At 43.7% G+C, this 20,920-nt stretch overlaps 2 protein-coding genes across 4 annotated transcripts in view; one reads left to right on the top strand and one right to left on the bottom strand.

Annotated features, from left to right (window-relative positions):
• LOC120900331 overlaps window positions 1-11,274 on the top strand; it is a 30,479-nt gene extending 19,205 nt beyond the window's left edge. For all 3 annotated transcript variants that reach the window (XM_040307182.1, XM_040307179.1, XM_040307181.1), the window contains 2 exons: window positions 7,785-8,152; window positions 9,075-11,274. In XM_040307182.1, the coding sequence (XP_040163116.1) occupies window positions 7,785-8,152; window positions 9,075-9,229 (523 nt within the window). In that variant the 3' untranslated portion in view covers window positions 9,230-11,274. The remainder of the gene's footprint in view (window positions 1-7,784; window positions 8,153-9,074) is intronic.
• A 650-nt stretch (window positions 11,275-11,924) lies between these two features.
• Window positions 11,925-20,903, bottom strand: LOC120899933 (monocarboxylate transporter 10). The gene is made up of 4 exons (XM_040306301.1): window positions 20,134-20,903; window positions 13,697-14,830; window positions 13,537-13,608; window positions 11,925-12,497 (listed from the first exon to the last, which is right to left on the bottom strand). Exons 1-4 carry the CDS (start codon window positions 20,465-20,467, stop codon window positions 12,463-12,465), a joined length of 1,575 nt encoding a protein of 524 aa, XP_040162235.1. The 5' UTR covers window positions 20,468-20,903; the 3' UTR covers window positions 11,925-12,462.
• Between the last annotated feature and the right edge of the window lie 17 nt (window positions 20,904-20,920).

Genomic DNA, 20,920 nt, shown 5'->3' with positions numbered 1-20,920 from the left:
CATCGTGCGAACGAACCCGACGCTCGAAATCAGCGATAACTGCCACTCGAAAACTTGGGCTTCCTCTTTTTCCTACTTTTGGGACCATTCAGCTGAAGTAAGGATAAGCTTACCGCACTCACTACAGCAAAGACAGAGAGAAGAAGAAAGAGACATAGATAGATAGAGAGAGACAGAGAGATTGCGAAAGCGTGACGGGTTTTAAATATTGCTCCTAAATGTAAAACGAATTGTGTCGGAGGGCAGGAAAGGTTCCATAAAATCGAATTCTTGTCATCGGTAGCTTGTTGCCGCTTGCGATGCTGTGGCTTTCCTACAAACTCATACGCACACACGTATATATGGTAGGCTGCAGCAAGTAAAGAGGCTTTACGGATGCTTCGTTTTTCCAAGGGAGTAATGTTTGGATGGCAGCGGTACCAGCAATTCTTCCTCTATCGCTTCATCGCTTGAGAACCATTTTGATAAGCAACAGGAACCTTCTCGCGCACATGCTGGTAAGCTGGAGGGGGAATGAGAGAAGAGACGCAAGTGCCTGACGTACGCTTTGCATTCCGGTCGCATTCCACAGTGGCAGCCATATGGTACGGTAGCAATAGCCTGGCATTGGTAGAAGAATTTAAAGGCTTCGAGTAAATCGATCCCAAAAACGTCCGATTTTACAACATGTCGGTGGTTGTGTATGTTTTTTTGCCTCTTCTCTTCTTCTTCCTGTTGATATTGTTTGATCGTGAACGGATCTGTTATCAGCCCCCCACTCCTCCCTACCTCATGATTCATCCATACAGGCTTTAAGCTTCGTCTCCAGGTGCAACTTATCCTTATACGCAAGGATTTTTGCGAACATGTTTCGTCAGTATCCAGCATCACCGTAGGCATCCGATCTGACAAACACGAACCTTGTGCTCTAAAACTTTCCTCGAGGGTATTGAAGATTTTGGGGAGCATTTCACCGGTGCAAAGCTTTGTATGACCGTCAAACGCACCGATGGGGTGGAATATTTCGTCACAATCGTCAGTACTACGCCGCCGAACACGTCAGCAGTTGTTTGGGCAACCCAATTACAGCACCTTCTGTGTGCCAGTCTCACATCACGGCACTAAACTTGCGGATGATTGACTTTTATATCCGTTCCATTGCGTCATGACCCCATTGTGTACGCACCAGCTGAATGTTTTGTTGTTCCATTCTCAAGACTGCGGACGAAACAGGAAACCTTTCGAGTAAATTAAAAAAAAACACACTCACACACACACACAAGGAACATTAGCAATGCTCCACGAAACAACTATTATCTCTCCCTTTTTGGCTGGCTGGGTGATGATAATTAAGAGCTTCATTTGAATTCATTAAGTGATGGAAAGCTGCAGAAAAAAACAGCCTCCCTGTTAGCAAACGCGAAGTCAGAAACAGACGGTACGAATTAATACAACTACTCGTAAGCTGCGAACGACAGGCGACAGGAAGGATGGAACTTTGCTGGTAGTCCGATAAAGATATGCAAAACACAGCCCCCGGAATGGCTGCACAAAAGGCGCACAAACGCACCATTATCGGTAAATCCTGGCTCGAGCAGCAGCAGCACCACAATCACCAGGCGTCTCCATCCATTTCGCAACAAGCTACTGGTTGTTGTTGCTGGGATAGTAGTTGTTGCCGCTTTGCATGACCGTGCGTTAGAAACAAAGCCGTGCTGTAATTATGAAACGTGAATGGAATCACGTTTACCTGTCGGTGTGTAATTGATTAGAAATATTAATATTATTTTCTCCTGACATACACGGGTATAGGTTGAGGTGTAAAATGAAACTGCAATGGACAGGGATGAGCGAATTGTTGAACAATGAATAATAGCTACGCTCAATGCTCATACTTTATGTTAGTTAATGTGTTGCATATTGTTGTATTTTTTCAATAAAATCTCTTGCTTTCCTTTTTGAAGTCGTATCACTTTGCAGATGCAAGCCTTTATTATCTAATGGTTAGTGCTATTGTATTCATGGTTGAAGTGTAAAGTTTGTCTTTACACCAAAACTCAACTCTTCTAGAATGTATCCCTTATGAATTCCCAATTGCTCCTTTTCGTTTGGTTTGTTCAACTATAATAGGGAAAAGTTAACACGCTCCCGTTCCTTTTCGATGCCCCATAATCATCATTCGTTGGAAGCAAATGGGACAAAATTAGACACCTCTGTCTGTCACGAAGAGGGTGTACATGCAGATGCACCCAATCCTGTCAAAAGTCGTTGCCAAATGTTCGGAGGGTTATTTTTTGCGGGCACTGTTTGTCGTTTTTCTTCCCAAAAATGCAAATCACACAAAACAGTGAATGCCTTTTTTCTTTTTTTTGACCGACAGTATACTAAAACTTCCTTTCTCTGTCTCTGTCTCTGGGGAAATCAACAAAGCAACCGACCGCAAGCCAAGCGCTCCTCTCCATTGGTTCCACTGCTTTTTTGTTCCTTCCCACTGGTCCCACCTGTTGTTGGCGAAAAGCATCTCGAACGACATACTCAAGGAATGCAACAAAATAAAGAGAAAACAGAAAGCACAGTACTACGTCCTTCTCTATCCACTAATGGTGCTACCGATGGCGGCTACCATCATAACTCGTGCACAGTGGTGTAAGCAAATGCATTTTCTCTTGTTGTGTGTGCTTGGTGCTTGGGGTGATTTTCCTTTTATGCCACTACACCTCCTCCTAGATCCTAGATCCGGGTGTCAATCCGAGACAGTGTCCACACGCTCGAGTGTCTTTTAGGGCGTTGCAGCATGTACATAATGTTGTTTATGGTAGTCACATAACGTACGCAGCTGGGCGAAATGATGGATGTTGGCCACATGGTTTCACACTTTTACACAGTGCCGGGATATGTTATTCCCGATAGTTGAAGTTGATGCTCTCTTTAAAGATATTTGTGCATTTTGTTTTTAAATGCAGCAAATATAAATTTATAGACCCTTCCCACACATACGGAAACATGATTTTAATCTTCTAGTACGCCACAAATTTACCCCTAAGGTACTTGCGATCGATTTGTGCCCTCTTACTGGTGCAGTTTCGTACGTACAAGAAGAGCGTACTATAAGCGTAAGTTCACTCTCAAATAGGATTACTATTCCCTGTTGCTCTCCGTTTCTTCCTTGCTTCACCCATCATAACATACCCGGCAAGATCCAGTCAAGTGGAATACAAATATTTACATCCCCTTGTCCCCCCGAGCTTCGATCGATCGTAAATTATGATTCCCATCAACGCCAACGATCCAAATCGAGTGCACTTGATCTATCTGACCGGATCTTTCAGTTCAGTTTGGTTTACGTTTAGGATTGAGACCGGTTGTGCCACTTGCCCATAACCAAACAGCTTTATCGGCACAAGCGTTGAGTCTGATGGATGGAAGCAGCGTAACCAAACAGTACGATTGCATTGCCATTTGTTTCCTTCCCTATTACCCCATTCCAATGTCGAACAACCAGGCCTAATTATTCAGCCACCTGGTGATATATCATTTCTAATTAGCGAGTTAGTTAATTATCCATTGCCTGGCCGAACCGTTTCGTTGACGAGACCGTTCGCGTTTTTGCGAATACAGTGCAGTATTCCCGCTGCGAAGAAGCGCGCTGGCAACCGATGATGATGATAACACGGGGAAGAAGAAGGATGTTGGGGTTGTCATGATGGAATGTAGTTCGTACTTTCTGCGTGGTGGCTGGGCAGGAACCATTAGCGTTCGGTAGTAGCATCGCAACTCGATTACAGGAGAAAGTGAGCGCGTAAATTATGTAATTAGCAGCAACAGGTTGACAAGGTTGAGAGAGGAAAAATGGATCAGGGGGTGCGACAGGTGGAGGTGGGAACGAACCGACAATTCTGAGTCACATTTCCATATGGAAATCCTCAAGGGAATAACCTCGAAAGATGGTTTCGAAATTTCCAATCCGCTACGCTTGCTGTGACGATAACCTAAATTAGCTTCACATCCTTCATCGGGTTTAGAATTTAAAACACTTTTCGCACAACAAACTACCGAAGCTGCTAACGCGGTAAACGTAATCGGGGCAAAAAAGGAGGGTGACACGCGCTCAGAATACAATTAGTAGCCACTCTTGATCAAATCTTGTGCCACAAGGTGGAGCTTTTGCGCCTCTTAGTCCCGGTTTGCGTACCTACCTGTGTTCCTGTTTTTGATAACGCTTTGCATAAGTGGTTGAAAAGAAAACCCGCCATAACCCAAAAGCGTAATTTCGGTTGACGCCTTTTGTCTGCTGCTTGCTCCTCGAATTATCCCGTAGGGAGCTATTGCAATTAGCTTTGCCGGATTTTTTATGGGATAAGAAAACGTTAGAACTACTGTTTTTGAAGTTATGTAAATGTTTTAAGTTTTTTGTAGAAAGTGTTAATTCAAAAGCAAAGCATAATTGAAATACTATACTTAACTAAATGCGAATTTTAGTGTAACGTGCCATTTAGTTGGAAATATAATACCTACATGTATTTTTTCAATGTACATATTAATAAGAGAAACTAATATTACTTTTAATTTAAATAGATTGCTTCCATTTTATAGTACAACTAAGATTATCGTTCATTACATAATTGTCTCATTTGTCGTGCTCAAGCTAATGGCAGTTTAATACATCTACACTATATTCACAACAAAAACGATTTAGACATTAGAAAATCGCTTTGTGTTTTTGTCGTTGGTTTCTTATGTGCTTTACTACCAGTGCCGGATTACTGAGTAATGACAAATGCAGCACAAACGTGAAGTGGATTACGTTTTGTTTTTGCTAACGCTCAACCAATGTCCTTGCCTTTGATTTGCGATTTTTTGCTTTTGATTTTCCTATTAACGGTTACATTTTATTTTTATTTCGCACAAGAAACAATTTTAAGCAATGCGGACTGCTGGCTTTCCAGATTATACCACAAATGACCGTAATTTCACGACTGATGCTCGTTTTTATCGGAGCATATGCCTGAGAAACTCAAAAAAAGAATAATACAATAACTCCCTTGAGGGATATAAAATAAACACCATACGACGGTAAACAGAACCCGTCGAAAACTAACTTTACGGCATGGTGTGTTTGCGCGCGCGTGTATGTGTAAGGAGTTTGTGCAATCTTTTCCCTTTTCAATTGGAAGCAAGCACAAGCAAGAAACAATTCCACGTCGGTTACCTCGTGGGTTTAAATTATTCGTTGCGAAACGATTTTGCTTTTCGCGTTTGTGCGTTTCTCATGCGTAACGGTTCGGTGCGGTACGATCGATGATACGGTGGGCTTGTTGTGAATTGATTTTTTAATTGAATAACAACCAGTTCCTGGTGCTCCATTAGGATGCAGACATTCGAACCCTGTACAGGTGAAAACATTGCCATGGGAGGTCATAGTGGCAAACTGCCTACCAACACATCGGACGGACAAGGACTATCGGGCGCGCGCGCTCATTGTTGATGCATCTCGTTGATATCGCACGTTCTGGTAATTGGGTTTCATCAATCTGTTGATAAGTGAGGTCGTTAACAGGACACTATTGGCGTCGGGGCTAGGCAACAGACCATTGGGCTTTGTGTAAGTAATAGCGGTGTCCTGAGATGCGACAAGATTGTATATCCCGCAAGGGGCTTACGGTGCAATTATTCCTGAATCAATGCACTGTTTGAGTATCGAAGCTTGAATGTGCGTTTAGCAGGAAAGATACCCTCAGAAAGCTGTTCCGATGTTGTATATCGGTCGGTCTAGTGGCATCGATTCGGGATACAATTAAATGACAAATCGATGTGCTTTGTATTATGAGCATGAGTGTTTCTTTTTGAGAGCGAATTAGACAATGTAGTATAGTACAAACATCCTTCGAAAGATGTATAAAATATAAAAACTACAATGCACACTTACATCTCTCTATCAAAATGTCTCATCCTTATTATTCTAGGTCCAACTTGTTGTCGTTCACACCACATCAAAAAAGATACAAACAGTTCAACCCTAAAATCCAAGAGCTACAAGAGGCTAGACAACGATTTCTTGATTACAGTGACCGAACAGACGTTCCGCATTGTATGTATGTGTGTGTGTGTGTGTTTCATGGAGAATAACACACTTGTCATCACACTAATGAACCTCTATGGGAGACACGAAAGGGTCACCCATTTCTTCTTCGTCATCCCTCCCTGATTGTACCCTACAATAGCTAGCTTTGTGTGTTTATCTGTAAAGATATCATCCTCCATCACTACTGAATTACACAGTACAGTAATTAGATATCTTAAAAGACATGTTATCGTAATGCATGACGGCAATGGTGCTTATGGGGAGAAAGTTTGTTATTGGAAAAGGTGCCATTTTTGTTTTGCTTTCCGTATCTCAAGACCCAAGCTTCCCCTTGCATGCATCCAAGCTGCCCCTATTGCTTCGAGTGCAGACAGCGCTGTTTGCACTAAACCCATTAACCTTTCAGCACTTTTCCAAGGATTGGTTGGCAAGGTGTGTATTGTGCTGTGATCAATTATCACACCAAGAAGCGTCTTAACTGTTGTTTTCTAACACCAACGCCACAGCACGATGTCGAATGTCCTAATTAAAACGGAGTCAACTTGCAACAGAGCAGCACGCGAGCACACTTGAGTGAACAGATATCCAGCTATTAGTTTGTTGCTAACGAATCAAATGATCGGCTGTGCTAACTAGGCAGGTGCTTTCTGTCCAACACACTGCCCATTTTCATGTGTGGGAAGGGCGTATGCCGCGACCCCTCTTCTTCTCGTTACGGATCGAAGACGATTGATCCCATTCTCTGCCCTGATTCGCTCCCATCATTGCTCCAGTGACAATGCCAGTAGATAGCTGGACAGCAAATCTAGAATTGAATTAAGGTACGGCCATTTCAGTCGGCCTCTGGTCGGCCCACCGTTACACGACATGATAACGCTGCGGGATTCCATTATTGAACCACACTCCACTCGGCAATCGAATTAAATGTTCATTTCGGCAGAAAGGCTACCAGGTTTTTAGTGGCACGTTGCTGCTGCTGTTGACGTTGTGCCTTTCTTGTGCCATCCATTGCAAAAGAGAATGTCACTTTTATCGATGAACTCAGATTGAAGCTAGGAACCATTTGGAAGATGGATTTTCGAGGGATGAGAAGGACAGTCGAGAAAGATCACCTGTGGAGTGAATTGATGGATTGCTTTGCCCAAGGCGATGAAGATTTTTTTTTACTATATGGAACGAATTGAACGAAGTGCTAAAGCTTAGCTTAGGTTACATTATTCCATACATACACATATTCTCGTACAGAAGCTTCACACATGTCAGCCAGAAACACATGTGGTTGAAAGATTCCTCACACGCCTGTTGTTCGTAAAAATGAATCATTTTTGGCACAAAATTTTTAAAGCAGCTTTGCAATCCACGTCCAATGTCCTCCCGTTGTCGTTCTCGTCGTCCAAATCCAGTTTGCGGAATTGATACCTATGTGTGCTTCCTATCAGTGATTGCATTACAATGCTGGTAATTAATTTCGACGGTTTCAAGTGGAGCTGTAGTGTCAGTATAAGCTCATGTTTTCAGGAACATTAATGCAAACCCAAGCTAGCATAAAGCTGAGAGAAGCTCTTGAAAGCTGTTCGTGATGTGATTTTATTTAACACACAACTGGCGCATCCCTTCCATCTTCAAAAGGCTCTTTGAATCCCCTAGTGGGATTAATTATTAATTATAACCAAAAGCAATACCACTCACGTGAGTTTTTTTCCCTGCCATTTTCTCGTTCCAGCTTAAAGCGCAGCACGGGTAAGTTGTCACCAGCCGAAGTGTTCTCGCTGCTTGCGCTGATGGATTCACGCGATCCCTACCGACCGCTATCACCCCTGCCCGAGTACATCCCGGACGATCAGACGAACGATGTGTTGGCCTACGCCCCAAATGGAATGTATCCGGACGTTGCACTACCGCTGGCCCTGGAGCAGCTGCTCGGAGCGCGAGGTGGTGGCAGTGCAGGTGGCGATGGTTACGCGTACGATGATGCTGGCGAGTGGATGAACGGTTGGACGGAACCATCGGTTGACTACATGGGTATTCCAATGGCCGATCTGGATGCGCTTGGTGCGCTTAACGATGGCAAAACCGTGGGCTCGATCAATGGTAAGCGTTGTTACTTAATGTAAGCAGCAGTAATGGAGCAGAGCTAAGTAAGTGTAGCATATCTACAATACAGAACTTATTATAAACCACACTATCAGCTATAGACACATTGTAACACACTTCGGAAAGCCAATCCACACTATTGGAACACATTCATTATAACTTCTTCTTCTTCTTTGGCACAACAACCGTTGTCGGTCAAGGCCTGCCTGTACCCACTAGTGAAGTGAGCTTGGCTTTCAGTTACTTATTGTTACCATAGCAGGATAGTCAGTCCTACGTATGGGGGCACGGTCTATTCGGGGCTAGAACCCATGATGGGCATGTTGTTAAGTCGTACGAGTTAATGAATGTGTTAATTCATTATAACACATTCAGCAAATCAGGTCATACCATAACAACATACCCGGAAGAGTTCAGGCCACACCGTACATATAAAAACAATTGTGACACATTTATTGAAAACACCCGAAAGACACATAATAAGTAAATAAGGCGTTACTGCAGAAAATTAGGAGAACCGAAACGTGACAGGATTAAAGAACGTGTATGTACGATCATCATATTACACAAGCTAAATCTGATAAAGTACCAGATTTGAGTTATCTTTTGAACATTTTGTTGCGCCTATAAACTCTTAATAATATACTTATTAATGTTGTTAATTAAATCAGTTATCTTAATATCGCGAATAGGTGAACCGCGCTGGGATTTATAGCTTTTTAGAGGCGCTTTTTTGTTGTTTTGTTACTCAAACCGATCGTTTTAATCGTAACCACGAGTTAATTGATTATGTTGAATGACATACGCAATCGCATGGTTTTGTTCTGCGTTTTGCATACATTTAATCGTTTTCTTTCACTTTGTTCTTGTGTCCGCCAAAGTCAAAGCAAATTTCCTCTAATTACTTGTTTTCTTTTAGCATACATGCCGCAGAAGCGCTTTATGGTGTCGAAGAAAAAGCGTAGCGTGACGCAGGCACCTTCTCCAGCAGCCGTCGTCGGTTGCAAGCCGGGCGCTGCATCATGTGGCGATCAGTCGCATCAGCAGGGAGGCATCATTCAAGCGGCCGCCTAAAGCATCACATCCCCGATACCGATACATGCGCATTTTGAGAGATAGGACCCGTCCTGGACGCACACAAAAAAAAACATGCACAACATGTCCCAAGGCTCACGAAATACCGGATACTACAAAAATCAATGTACCATATGTGTTAATTATTATTGTACTTACCAATTATTGTAACGCAACCAATCATTTCTAACGATACACAAGCAAAAATCAAAGAAAACCCCTTTTTCCCCATTGATGAGGCACATCACACAGCGCTGCTTTTGATAGAACTCGCTGCTCCAGGGCATCTCCCGCAAAACGGATGACACGACATGAGTAGCAATTCCATCTTACCTTTCACCGCTTTGTCTAAGTTGCACCGCACTGTTGTTTTAGGATAAAATGGAGAGGTACATTGGCAGGTTTGAAAGTCACGCTTAGGCTCACACATTAAGCATTTGCGTGTCTTTCGAACAGCTGCCGTTACGTTCGGTGGACATTTCGTTTCGTCAGTACCACTATGCAGCACAAACAGTTTTCAACAAACGAGGCGGTTAATTGCTGTATTGCTCTTCTTACTACTACTCACTTTTCTAGACGTTGAATGGCTACCATTGCAGAAGACATCCATGTATTGCTCGTTGTAAACTCGTATACATTACTACCACGATTTAAAAAAAAAATGTGAAAGGCACAGCTAAATGATGATACTGATGATGATGAAGAGAATTTAATGCATTGAAATATTCATATATTTGAGGTCTATATTCATACGAAATTTAATAAGCGCATATACATGTACTACACAAAATTGAGGCTCCATTATACAGCAAGGTCGTATCTATGTAGGAGAGGCTAATGCACGTTTGGCATATTTCATCGTATAAACTGCTTCCCCTAATTAATCGACGCGGATCGGCACAAACCGCGCACGCATGATAACATGACAAGAAACTGGCTCAGAGGTAAATAGTTTTTTTAGGTATAGTAAGAAATCCATACCATATATATATATATATATATATATATATAACATAAACATCTATTATGAATGCATACAAAAACAAGAGGCAAAAAGTTTGACAAAGTGTCGCACACGACAACACTAAACTGCATATTTATCGGACGGTGGGGAGAAAATTCCATTTCATCCATAGTATACTATCGTAGCAAATTAATTACAAATACCTTTACATTAAACGAAATAAAATAAATGAAATGATACCACAAAATGCAACAAACTACCACAATTAAAGTGTAACCATATACCCGTTGTGTGTACAACGGAGGAATAAATAATACAAAGAGAGAAACAACAAACACAATTTGCACCTGACATAACATAACACACAACAAACAATCAAACAACCAAACAGACACACACTCCGTTGCAGCAGCAGTACATACTGGGGCTGGAGTAATACAGGATACTTAGTCTACCTTGCATTGAACTTTTGTTAGTCCGCCGAGGACAATTGCAGAAAGAACAGGCGATAAAATGGTTGAAATGAATAATGAAACGAAACAGTAAATAGAACAAACTCGAGGAACAAGGAAGCGTAAAGAGAAACGTACCCTAACATCAGCCACGTGACTGAAGAAGGAAGAGGAAGACTTCAACTAGAGCGTAGAAAAGAAAATTTACAAAGCATGGTTCATTGTTTTCAACCCCTTTCGCTAGGTTCGGCTGGGAGTTAGCGGGGAGAAAACTATCGATGAGAAGAAGAAGTCTAACAAAATTGAGAAAGGAAAAACCCATTAAAAATAAAAGACAACAAAACCGATGATTGATTAATTGTCGGGTTACTAGCATGAAGGAGGTAATTTTATTTGTCGTTTTGTCGATTTATTTCCTTTTCTGGTCTGAGTCCTGTAGATTTCTACCAGAAACTGTCTTGCGGTTTTGAGTAATTTTACGGTACGGCTCTGTTGTCAGTTGTTATCAGTTGTGTTAGCTGGTTGCGTTTAGAAAACATTTTCGAACTGATTCTCGATTGTGATTTCTAATTGTTCTTACAAATGTTCTGCATTGCAATTGAATTATACATTTTTTTATTTAACATCTACACCATTTCTCTACATATCTTGAATAGCGAAACGAAAGAAAGAAATTCAAAAAATTCAAAAAAGGGTTCCAAAGAATTATTTCCTATCAGTGTTTAAAATTTACTTCAAAAAAATTTGTAATCCAATTTTTTTACGGAAATACGCGAAATGATACAAGAATGAAAAAAAAATGTTACAAACAATCTCAGCGACAGCCACCTTAGACACAAACCATAGACAGTAGCGCCATCTATTGCAACTACAAGTTATTGATTCGACGAACCGTTAGCAGTATGCGGAAAAATCCACGTGTTGTATACTTTTTTTTGTAATTTAAAATACCCCTTGTTATGTTTCGGATAAGTGATACAACAATTAGCCCAACAAAATTACTCTGTACTACAGTAGCTTAAGATTCGATTTAATTTCCTTTCCACGCACTAACGCTGCGCATGCTGCATTCAGTTTGATTAAACCCCTCTATCCTAAAAACAAAGAATCTCGTTTTCCCTGTTAAAGAATAACATCCTATTTACTAAAACATAAATATTGTACAAAAGCGTAACTCTCTCTCTCTCTCTCTCGCTCTCACTCCCTCTCTCTCTCTCTCTCTTTCTATTTTGCTTTATATATATATATATATATCCTCACTCTGTCTCTCTGTCTCTCTCTGTCTCTCTCATATTCTCTCTATCTCTCTCTTTCTCTCGCTCTCTCTCTCTCTCCCTCTCCCTCTTGCTCTCTATCTCTGTGTCTATCTCTCTATTTTTCTATATCTGTACCTGGACCGTGTATATTATTCACGAAATGCTGCATGCGAACATCATCCGGCTATGCCGTGACCGATCCACACATTTTGGCTGCATGTAAGGGCGTGCGCAGGTAAACATTTTCTTTTATATTTTGGTGATATTTCTGTATCTAGTCACTGTATCTAACTATCTACACAAAATTGAACAATGCGCGATGTTTTTTAATCCACTCTGGCACTTCCTACATATGGTGTGAAGTAACAAACCCGTCTTTCGATCATACGTGGTATTGCGCGCGACCTAGAATTGCTTCTTTACAAAACATCCTGCAAAACCATGGTTTGCGAGCTAGTTAAGCCCTGCTCCACCAGCGAACTATCTGGAACGGGCCTGAGGCTGGTGGCCTGATCGCAATCAGCACAAACACACACACACACACATACACACACACCCAGCCTAACCCGTTTCATTTTTTTCCGCTGTGAGTGATTCTGGAATAAAATTCATCCAAAAAAGTGAGGCAATTAAAATGGTGCTTATCATTTTGTGGGGAATATTTACAAAAGATCAACAACAACAACGGCAATACGTAACCGGAATAATATAGTAAGACAAAATAAGACAACAAATACAAAGCAAAACAATACAACAAAAAACGCAAATAACGAAATTAAACAAAAAACAAGCGGAGCTACAAAGCGGAAAACAGTGAACAGATAAAGCACTACACAGTGTGGAATATGTTAGGCAAGGTTCTCGGGAGCCTTGTTGTAAGATAGCACTCTGTTTACACCAGTCTGTTTATACTCGGTACACAGATGCATCTTCGATGCTGCGATGTGCCGCCCCAAAATGGTTAATCGCGCTGACCGCAATCCCGCTATCTACAATACGCGCGCGGACGGAGGCGTCGGGGTTCTGCCTGCAACGTGCGGCTCAATGCCTGCAGCCGCGTGAGGTAATCAGGCTTCCGTACCCTTTTACCCCATGGTCAAAGATCATACATAATACTGAGCCTTTCGCACAAAACCCTGATCGGTTGCCTTAACAATGCGCACTAGACGCACCGCGCGGAATGTAGGCTCTGGAAGCAGCCGAAAAATGTTCTCGATCCTGCCCGGAAACGATAGCGCACCCTAATCAACAGCGACAAAAGGTTCAGCAAAAACTATTGAACCACCAATTACTACCAGGGACAGTTTACCGCCATCTCACTATCGCTAAAACCCAATTGGACAGACTGATGAACACAGAACGGGGGGGGAAAGCAAATGCGAACTAAAAGCTTAAGATTAACAAGCAAGCGAATAGAGACGAAAGCGCTACACTGGTTTACGATTATGGATGTTAGCACACGAAGCATATTGCAATCACTGGTAGCCGAGCTACGGAGGTGCGGCGGTCAGAGGATACCGTAGCAGTACTTGCGTTCGGCATACAGTCGAAACACCGGATTGTCCGCAATGTAGGCTTCCAGTATCAGGGACGACACAGAAGCGTGAGTGAGTAGTGGAGATTTTGCATTAATACCTGAACTGGCCAACGTTGCCCGACGCTCGTGATGTAGGTGTCCATTTATCGGTTTACCATCCGTTGGGTTTTCTGGAGGAGAGGGTTAGAGAGAAAGGTTAGATTATAATGTTTTGTTATTTCTCTCACACATTCCACATTCACACATTTCGTTCCTTACCGCAGTCCCAGGCAGTGTGTGCCAACGGTTCCAGCTTCGGTTCCGTCGTCATCGTTTGCTGTTTCGAGGCCTCATCCTTGACGCAGCGTATAAGGAACATGGTGCTAGCACCGAACAGCGGTGGAATACCGGCCAGAATGAAGGGCAGTTTGTACGAACCGGTCTGATCATACAGCATGCCCGCAACTGGCGGTCCAAGCGTCAGGGGCAGTGAGCACATCCCGAGCAGAAATCCGATCGCTTGCGTTGCGCCGCGCGGTCCACAGATATCGTACGCGATCGGTCCTAGTAGTGAGATGAAGCACCCATCGAACAGACCCATCGCCAGGGCAATGGCCAGCAGCAGCGGGAACGAACCGGTCGCCGGTAAACACATCGTCAGCGTACCGATCAGCACGAACGACATTTGCTGCAGCAGCACTCTGTTTACGCGTGGCATATCAGCAATGAATCCGAACAGCAGTCGTCCTAATCCGGACGTGATGCCAATGCACATTACCGGCAGATTTTCGCCCTTCCCTGGGAAATTGTCCTGCACAAACTTTCCCATATGGACGTACGGCACAAAGTACCCGAACAGTGCGATGGGGATCGAAACCGCCCAGATGATGTATCGCTTCTTCTTCCAGTTGTCAAAGTTGATGAATGAACGTAGGAACGTGTTGACGGCCGAGCGGCCCGGTTTTACCTTCGGCGGTGGTGGCGGAGGTTGTAGTGGTTTGTACAGCATTGCACAGAATATCACAAAGCTCGAGATGACGGCCAGTATGCGGAAGGACGTTTTCAGCCCGGTATGTTCGACCAGATAGTCGAGACAGATGGGCATGATGGCGGTGAACACGCTCGAGCCTGCCGTTACGATGCCATTCACCAGCCCTAGGTAGCGCTTGAAATAGTGACCGAGAATAGCGAGGGACGGAGTATAAGCCAGTGCCGCTCCCAACCCAAACATGATTCCGTACGTGAAATACAGTGCGGTAACGTTATCCGTGAAGAAGGACGACAGGAACATGCCGCTGCATGTTAGCAGCCCACCAATGAAGGTTGTTCGCCGCAGCCCAATCTTGTCCGTCAGGATACCGGATACGGGGGATAGCAGAAAGGTCGTGCCGATCGTCAACGAACCGACGAGTGCTGGAAACGAGAAAAGGGATTAGTGTGTAAATCAAGAATAAAACATAGTACAAACAAATTAATAAACCATATCCGTAAGCTTTCCCGGAGCCTTCCACCATAACCCCAATTGGGTCTGTTTGCTGCACCCGTGAAGAAATGAAGCCAAATCAACATAATTGAGCGGCAAACGCTTCTATAGAAAGAGGAAGAGAGATCATGTTTGTCCAAACAACGCACACACTGCAGCTCAAACAACCTTCGGTACGCTTTGAACCTAGAACCCACACTCCGCGGCATATGAACTTAATTGCTCTCAATAACAATAACAACAACCATGCGGTTCACCCGCTCCAGCGCCTAGTTCTGTATCATTATCATGGCTCACTTCCTCCTTTGTTGTACGTCCCACTGAACCACTAAGATCGCTGACATCGAACAAGTTCGCTTTCGTTAAGTTTCGTTAATTTGAAGCATGTGTACTTCAAACAAATGGCTCCAGCGCCTAGTTCTGTATCATTATCATGGCTCACTTCCTCCTTTGTTGTACGTTCCACTGAACCACTAAGATCGTTGACATCGAATAAGTTCGCTTTCGTTAAGTTTCGTTAATTTGAAGCATTTTTACTTCAAACAAATGGCTGCCACGTAGCAGTGGGTCATCAACTTTTGGGAATGATTTTTTTTTGCCGCTGAGACCAAATTTCCTCAACTTCTGATCCAACCAAAAAGACATGCCTTGAGCATCGTGTGCATAACAAGTTCGTTGAAGCATCTCCAACTCACAGATTGCGGAATGAAGAAATTATGTTATGATTTATTGATATTGTAATTGGATTTAACGTTCAGGAACCGACCGACAAAGCACAACGACAAATGTACGGATTCTTCTTGCGCGTGTGTCTCTTCGTTCCAACCATAGTATGTCCCGGAGGGCTCGTCACTTTGTACGAATTAGTGACATTTCCACCGTTTTCCATACGACCAGACGGAAATGAAACATAATCCGCACCACCAGTACCGACCGGGACGCCAGTATCGGTTGATTTTACCATTCGGGTCGGGTCACTGGTGGGAGAAAAGGTGTAAAATGAGCTATGTAATATGTATTCTTGCAGCAAATGATTATTCTGTGCAAGAGTGGCTTCATCTAGCAGCGAACTCACACCAGCCAATGTGCTGTTGTGGTTTTTGGGTGTTGTTACTTCAACTTCCAACACTTTCGACTCTAGAAGCCATATAACTAGAGTGAAAATACACATTGAAACTGTTTGGCCGCATGCAAGCAGGTAAACAAAACGGGCGGACAGTGCATCAACGGTGAGCTATAAATATGGTACAACCCCATACACTTTGTGGCCACGGTGGTCGATGGACACAACAATGTATGATGAAGCCGGTGGGACACTGTCCCAGGTTCAAAACGGCGTAACGAAACGGAAGTGATTACAAGATTTTCTTGCCACGTTTAAAAATCCATTCGCATTGGCAGGTGCGTACTGCAACTACACGTCATGCGTCTTGCGCAATTGTTGAAATAATGTTTAAATGGCTAAGATAAAGTTGGAACGCTTTTTTTGGAAGTGGAATTTAAATGAATACACCTAACGGCGTAATGTTTCGGAGCGAGAGGTATTCTTCCTCCTTATCATACAACGTTTAGGGAAACATTGTGTTGCTTTTCCTATTTCAAACCAGAACCACCCATTCAACATCCCGCTCAATCGTCAACTGAACTGTTAGCAGCAGAACGCCCATTGCAGCGCCCCACTCTGTCAACCACATTCCAATACAGAACTACCAGACACCTTGCTGGCATGTAGGAAGTGCAGCTCGTGATATAAATTGTTTAAACCACGTGACTAAATACGCAATACAGTGGCTGTGGCAGTATCTGTTGTTCCACGCAATGAATTATTTAAAAGATCAAACATGTTTAGGGCAACCGGCTCAAAACAAATACCGGACTGCGTGGTGGTTAAACGTTTGCCAGTGCGCTCTTTTTTTTGCTTTTTGCACAAGGTTGCAAGAGGTTGTTTTGCAATCGCTTAGCAAAAGTTGTTATACGCAAAGGGCGCAGCACGCGGTGCGTGCTTAGGTCGCGGTAACGAAGCGGTAGGCGCAGTGACATTTCCATTGCCATTTAAGGGGTGTTTTCTTTAAAAACAATCTGAAAATCGCTTCATTTTTTTTGTTGCAGACTATATTGTGGGGTTTCCATGTTTTTGTAACCGGCAGCTGGCTCGGTGATGCTTTTGATTTTCCTGCTTTTTTGCAGCGATGTTTATTCCGGCGCGCACGAATGTAATGAAACGAAACTAACCAGCTTCGATGTTTTAAAATATTATGACCTGTTAATGAAAATTAAAGGAACCAAATTTAGACAATTGTTAAAGTGACTCGGGTATGCCATCAGGCATGTCTATCGATACCATCATTGAAGCGTATACGCTAAGTCAGAAGGAAAAATCGATCAATCGAATAATCTTTCAATTGAACTGTCGCACGTACGGGGCGATGAGGATGCTCTCATCTGATCAATCGAAATGAAAAAGCGAGAAGAGATATGGGTTTGGTTGTTAGTTTTTTTCTTTCTCATTCTTTATTTGTTGCACAACATCAATACAAGGGGTGAAGGTTGCGTTATGAAACGGTATGAGACGTAGAAGCGTGCTAATAGATATGGAGTTTAGGCAGATAGCATGAAAAGTCGTTGTTGAAAGTTGGAAAAAGTTGAAAGCCGATTACATCCGCCTTGAATGTATCGATCAAGGCATCATAAGTTCGAAACTCTATAGAGCTCAGTTTTTGTAGTTCCTTTGTTTCGAAGAACACAAATACTTTAGACACACACGATTAACGAACGTCAATGGCGAATGATGACGTCGACAGCAGCAAGCCCCAATCGTACCATGATTGACACTTGTCAAGAAATTCCTAGCTTTTCCTCTGCTCGTTATTTTCACCACAAATGGAACGAATCTGCGTACACAACATTATGGCACCTTATGGCAACCATTAAAAACTGCGTCAACCTTTTTTATGCCTTCAAGATCATTGTAGAAAAATGGAAAAATTGTGCGAAAATTTGTCAACCATGGAGAGTACACAACGGTTTGTTGATTGAAGTGCTCGTAACATGCTTGCTCGTACATACTCACCGTCTCTCTCATCTCTACCCACTCCCTGGGTTAGCCCAACGACCCCAACGTGAGACGCAAAATCGAGAGGAATCTATTTTTATTATCGGTTTGCAGGGGTTTTTCTTGTCTGTTTGCTTGTCTGCACTTATGCGCTAGGTGGACAGCGGAAATGGACTCACCGTAGGCGAGAAGTAGATGTCTTTCTTCTTTTTGAAACATTGATTTTGTTTGCTTTGCCGAGTCGTGTTCCCGGTTGCGCGTTATGATGCGCGACGCTAAGAATTATTTTTTGGGGGCTCGCTCTCTTCACACATTCTTGGTGTACGCGATATTTATTATGCGCTGTGACAAACAGGTAATGGAGATAAAAGTAGGATCGGATTTTTTTTACGCCTGAACGATGCTTCTTACTCTCTCTTATCTAGTCGAATAAAGCGCATATCCCTAGTCTAGATCCGTGTCTCGTTAAGTGCATTGTTTTGTGGGGGTCAAATTTCGCACTCACGTAGTCGCTCTTTAAATGGCCGATTGAAAATTGACTACAAAATCAACAATGATGATCGATCACTGTCAATCAAGCCAACATCAACATCGTCACCGCCCTTCGAAGCCCTTGACGCGGTCGTCTAGCTAAAGCTTCCAAATTGTTAATCTTCTCCCTGTAGCTGGCCGTCAACAGTATTCAAAGTGGCCGCGTGTGCCTTCCACCAGACCACTCGAGCGATAATCTCGTATCTACTACACATTCTACAGGTCTCGTTTGTATGAGATAACAATCGGACGGAGAGACCAACCGGTGCAATAATCGTAATGTAACCAACAGTAAGTGCAGGATGTGTCCTCCTCCTTGGCAACACACAATCACATCTGGAGTGCGCGTGAAGTGGGCGACAGCACAAAAAATAGTTGTTTACACCATACCTGGCTCAAAGTCTCTCCTCCCCTTTAGGGAGATGTGCCTACCAGGTGAGTGTTGTTGCGTGTGTAAGTGTGTGTGCGCGCATATTTGTTTTAATTTGATGCGAATTATATTTGCATAAAATTTTGCGCACCAACAGCAATATTTCTCCCGCTTGGATGAGCTGAGAGGTGGGAGAGCCGCCGGGGAACAAGCTTTTGCAAAGGCTTGCGCTTTAATGCCTGTTACAAACGGAGCCATAAAATAGTGATCTTGCCCCTGGTGAGCCGGTGTGCAAACTGAGTAGCCGTGAAGATAATCTGTCACTCAATTCATCCGTGGCTGGTCATTAAGACGATTCAATTCAAACAAATTATCCCTAGTAACTGCACTAAACGGGAGGTCATTTTTCCCAGCCAAAACTTACCCCGCCGTTTCGGTCGTTCAACTGGTCCAGTATTTATGAAAGTGTTACAACGACCTACCCGTCGTCTCGGGTTGGTTCCCTTCGAGACAGGCCTGTCCCTATCGCCCCAAGACCCATTGTGTAATGATGGAATAATCAGCAGTTTACCTCCTCAGAAGAACCTCAAACCATTGCACGCGCCAACTGCCGTCTTATCATCAGCACAAACGACACAAAGGCAGCAACCAATCTGTCTGAAGTGAAGTTTTTGTTTATTTGGGTTTCGAGCCCATACCCAAACTGCCTAGACACTGCCGGAATGCATGACAGACACACACAGGTCATGTCATTTGTCCATAAACAGTCGCTCAGAGACACAAAAACACGTCCCACAAATTAGTTAACGTTAATCAGACTCAAAGAATACGCAACGGAAGCAGATTCGGCAAGTCGTTGAAATCATTGCATCAGCAACGGTTCACCTTTCAAAGCGAAACAAAACAAAACAACAAAAAACAGTGAATTGTGCGCGAAATTCCCCCATCCCCTTTCCCCTACTAACCTTGCCCTTGCCAACTTTCCAACTGGTACGATCACGCCATCACGGCGCGCCAAACACACAGACGACAAGTGGTTATTTTCGCTACGCTATGTGCGTTACAGGCACACGGTCCCTTACCAGCCGCACAAACCGCACACATTTAACCAATGCGTCATTTTATAAACAAACCATCGGTATTGGCGGTAGCTTTTCCTTCATAACTTGAAGTTCCCAAACCGATACCGTGGTAACGAATAACGTGGCTACACATGAATCACCATCCGTCTCCATTGCACTGACCACGTGGTTCAGAACTCGTTGGCCAGCTGCACTTACCTGCTTTGCTGGATGCTTCATTGTCTCCGACCGCCTGTAGCTGCTTCTGAAGGCTCAGGTACACTACGCTGTACGTGTTGATCACACCGAACAGGACACCGTTGCAGAGGAATGCACCGATCATCACCAGCCAGGCCCGAGTGCCACCGTCTGGCGGTTCGTGCACTGCGTGAGCATCGGCCTCCAGCAACGGTACGATCACCTTCTTGCCATCCTTCCCGAGGGCGGCGTGACCACCGTTCAGCTGCGCGTGATGCCCATTCGTGGCCGCTACTACTCCTTTCACGATCACGGGCGTTACACTATCTTTGACGATTCTCGAGTTCTCGGTCATTGTGCGGGGAGAACAAGGTTCACTGTGCCTTTAACGAGTCTGTTTTCCACAACTATCGATCGGTCGCAATCGCCTTGATCGTAATCAACTGTCCGTGGCAGATCAAGATCGGGACACTTGACCTGGCAACAGCCACGGTTATCACAATCACTCTCACTGCACTTCCTGCGATCACGCACTTGACGACACTGGGACGACGGATGGAACCGTCCTGCGATGGGACCTTTGGGACATTATCACCACAATCAGTTCCGATTTCGATCGTTTCCGTCACGTCGCCGTTTCTCGACACGCAAAAAGCGATAGGAGTTGGGATGCGAAGGAAGCAGCAGCAAATGGTCCTCCGCCGTTAACCGCAACGACGACGACCAGAGCGCAAATGAAGCGACGGTGCCGTTATGCGATCGGAGCATGTCCCGGCAGCAGCTTTAAATAGAAGTAGAAGAAAGTAGA

This window comes from Anopheles arabiensis, chromosome 3, assembly GCF_016920715.1.
Source record: "Anopheles arabiensis isolate DONGOLA chromosome 3, AaraD3, whole genome shotgun sequence".
NCBI classification, from domain to species: domain Eukaryota; kingdom Metazoa; phylum Arthropoda; class Insecta; order Diptera; family Culicidae; genus Anopheles; species Anopheles arabiensis.
The sequence above is the reverse complement of the archived record's forward strand: the minus strand, read 5'-3'. Positions and strand labels throughout refer to the sequence as shown.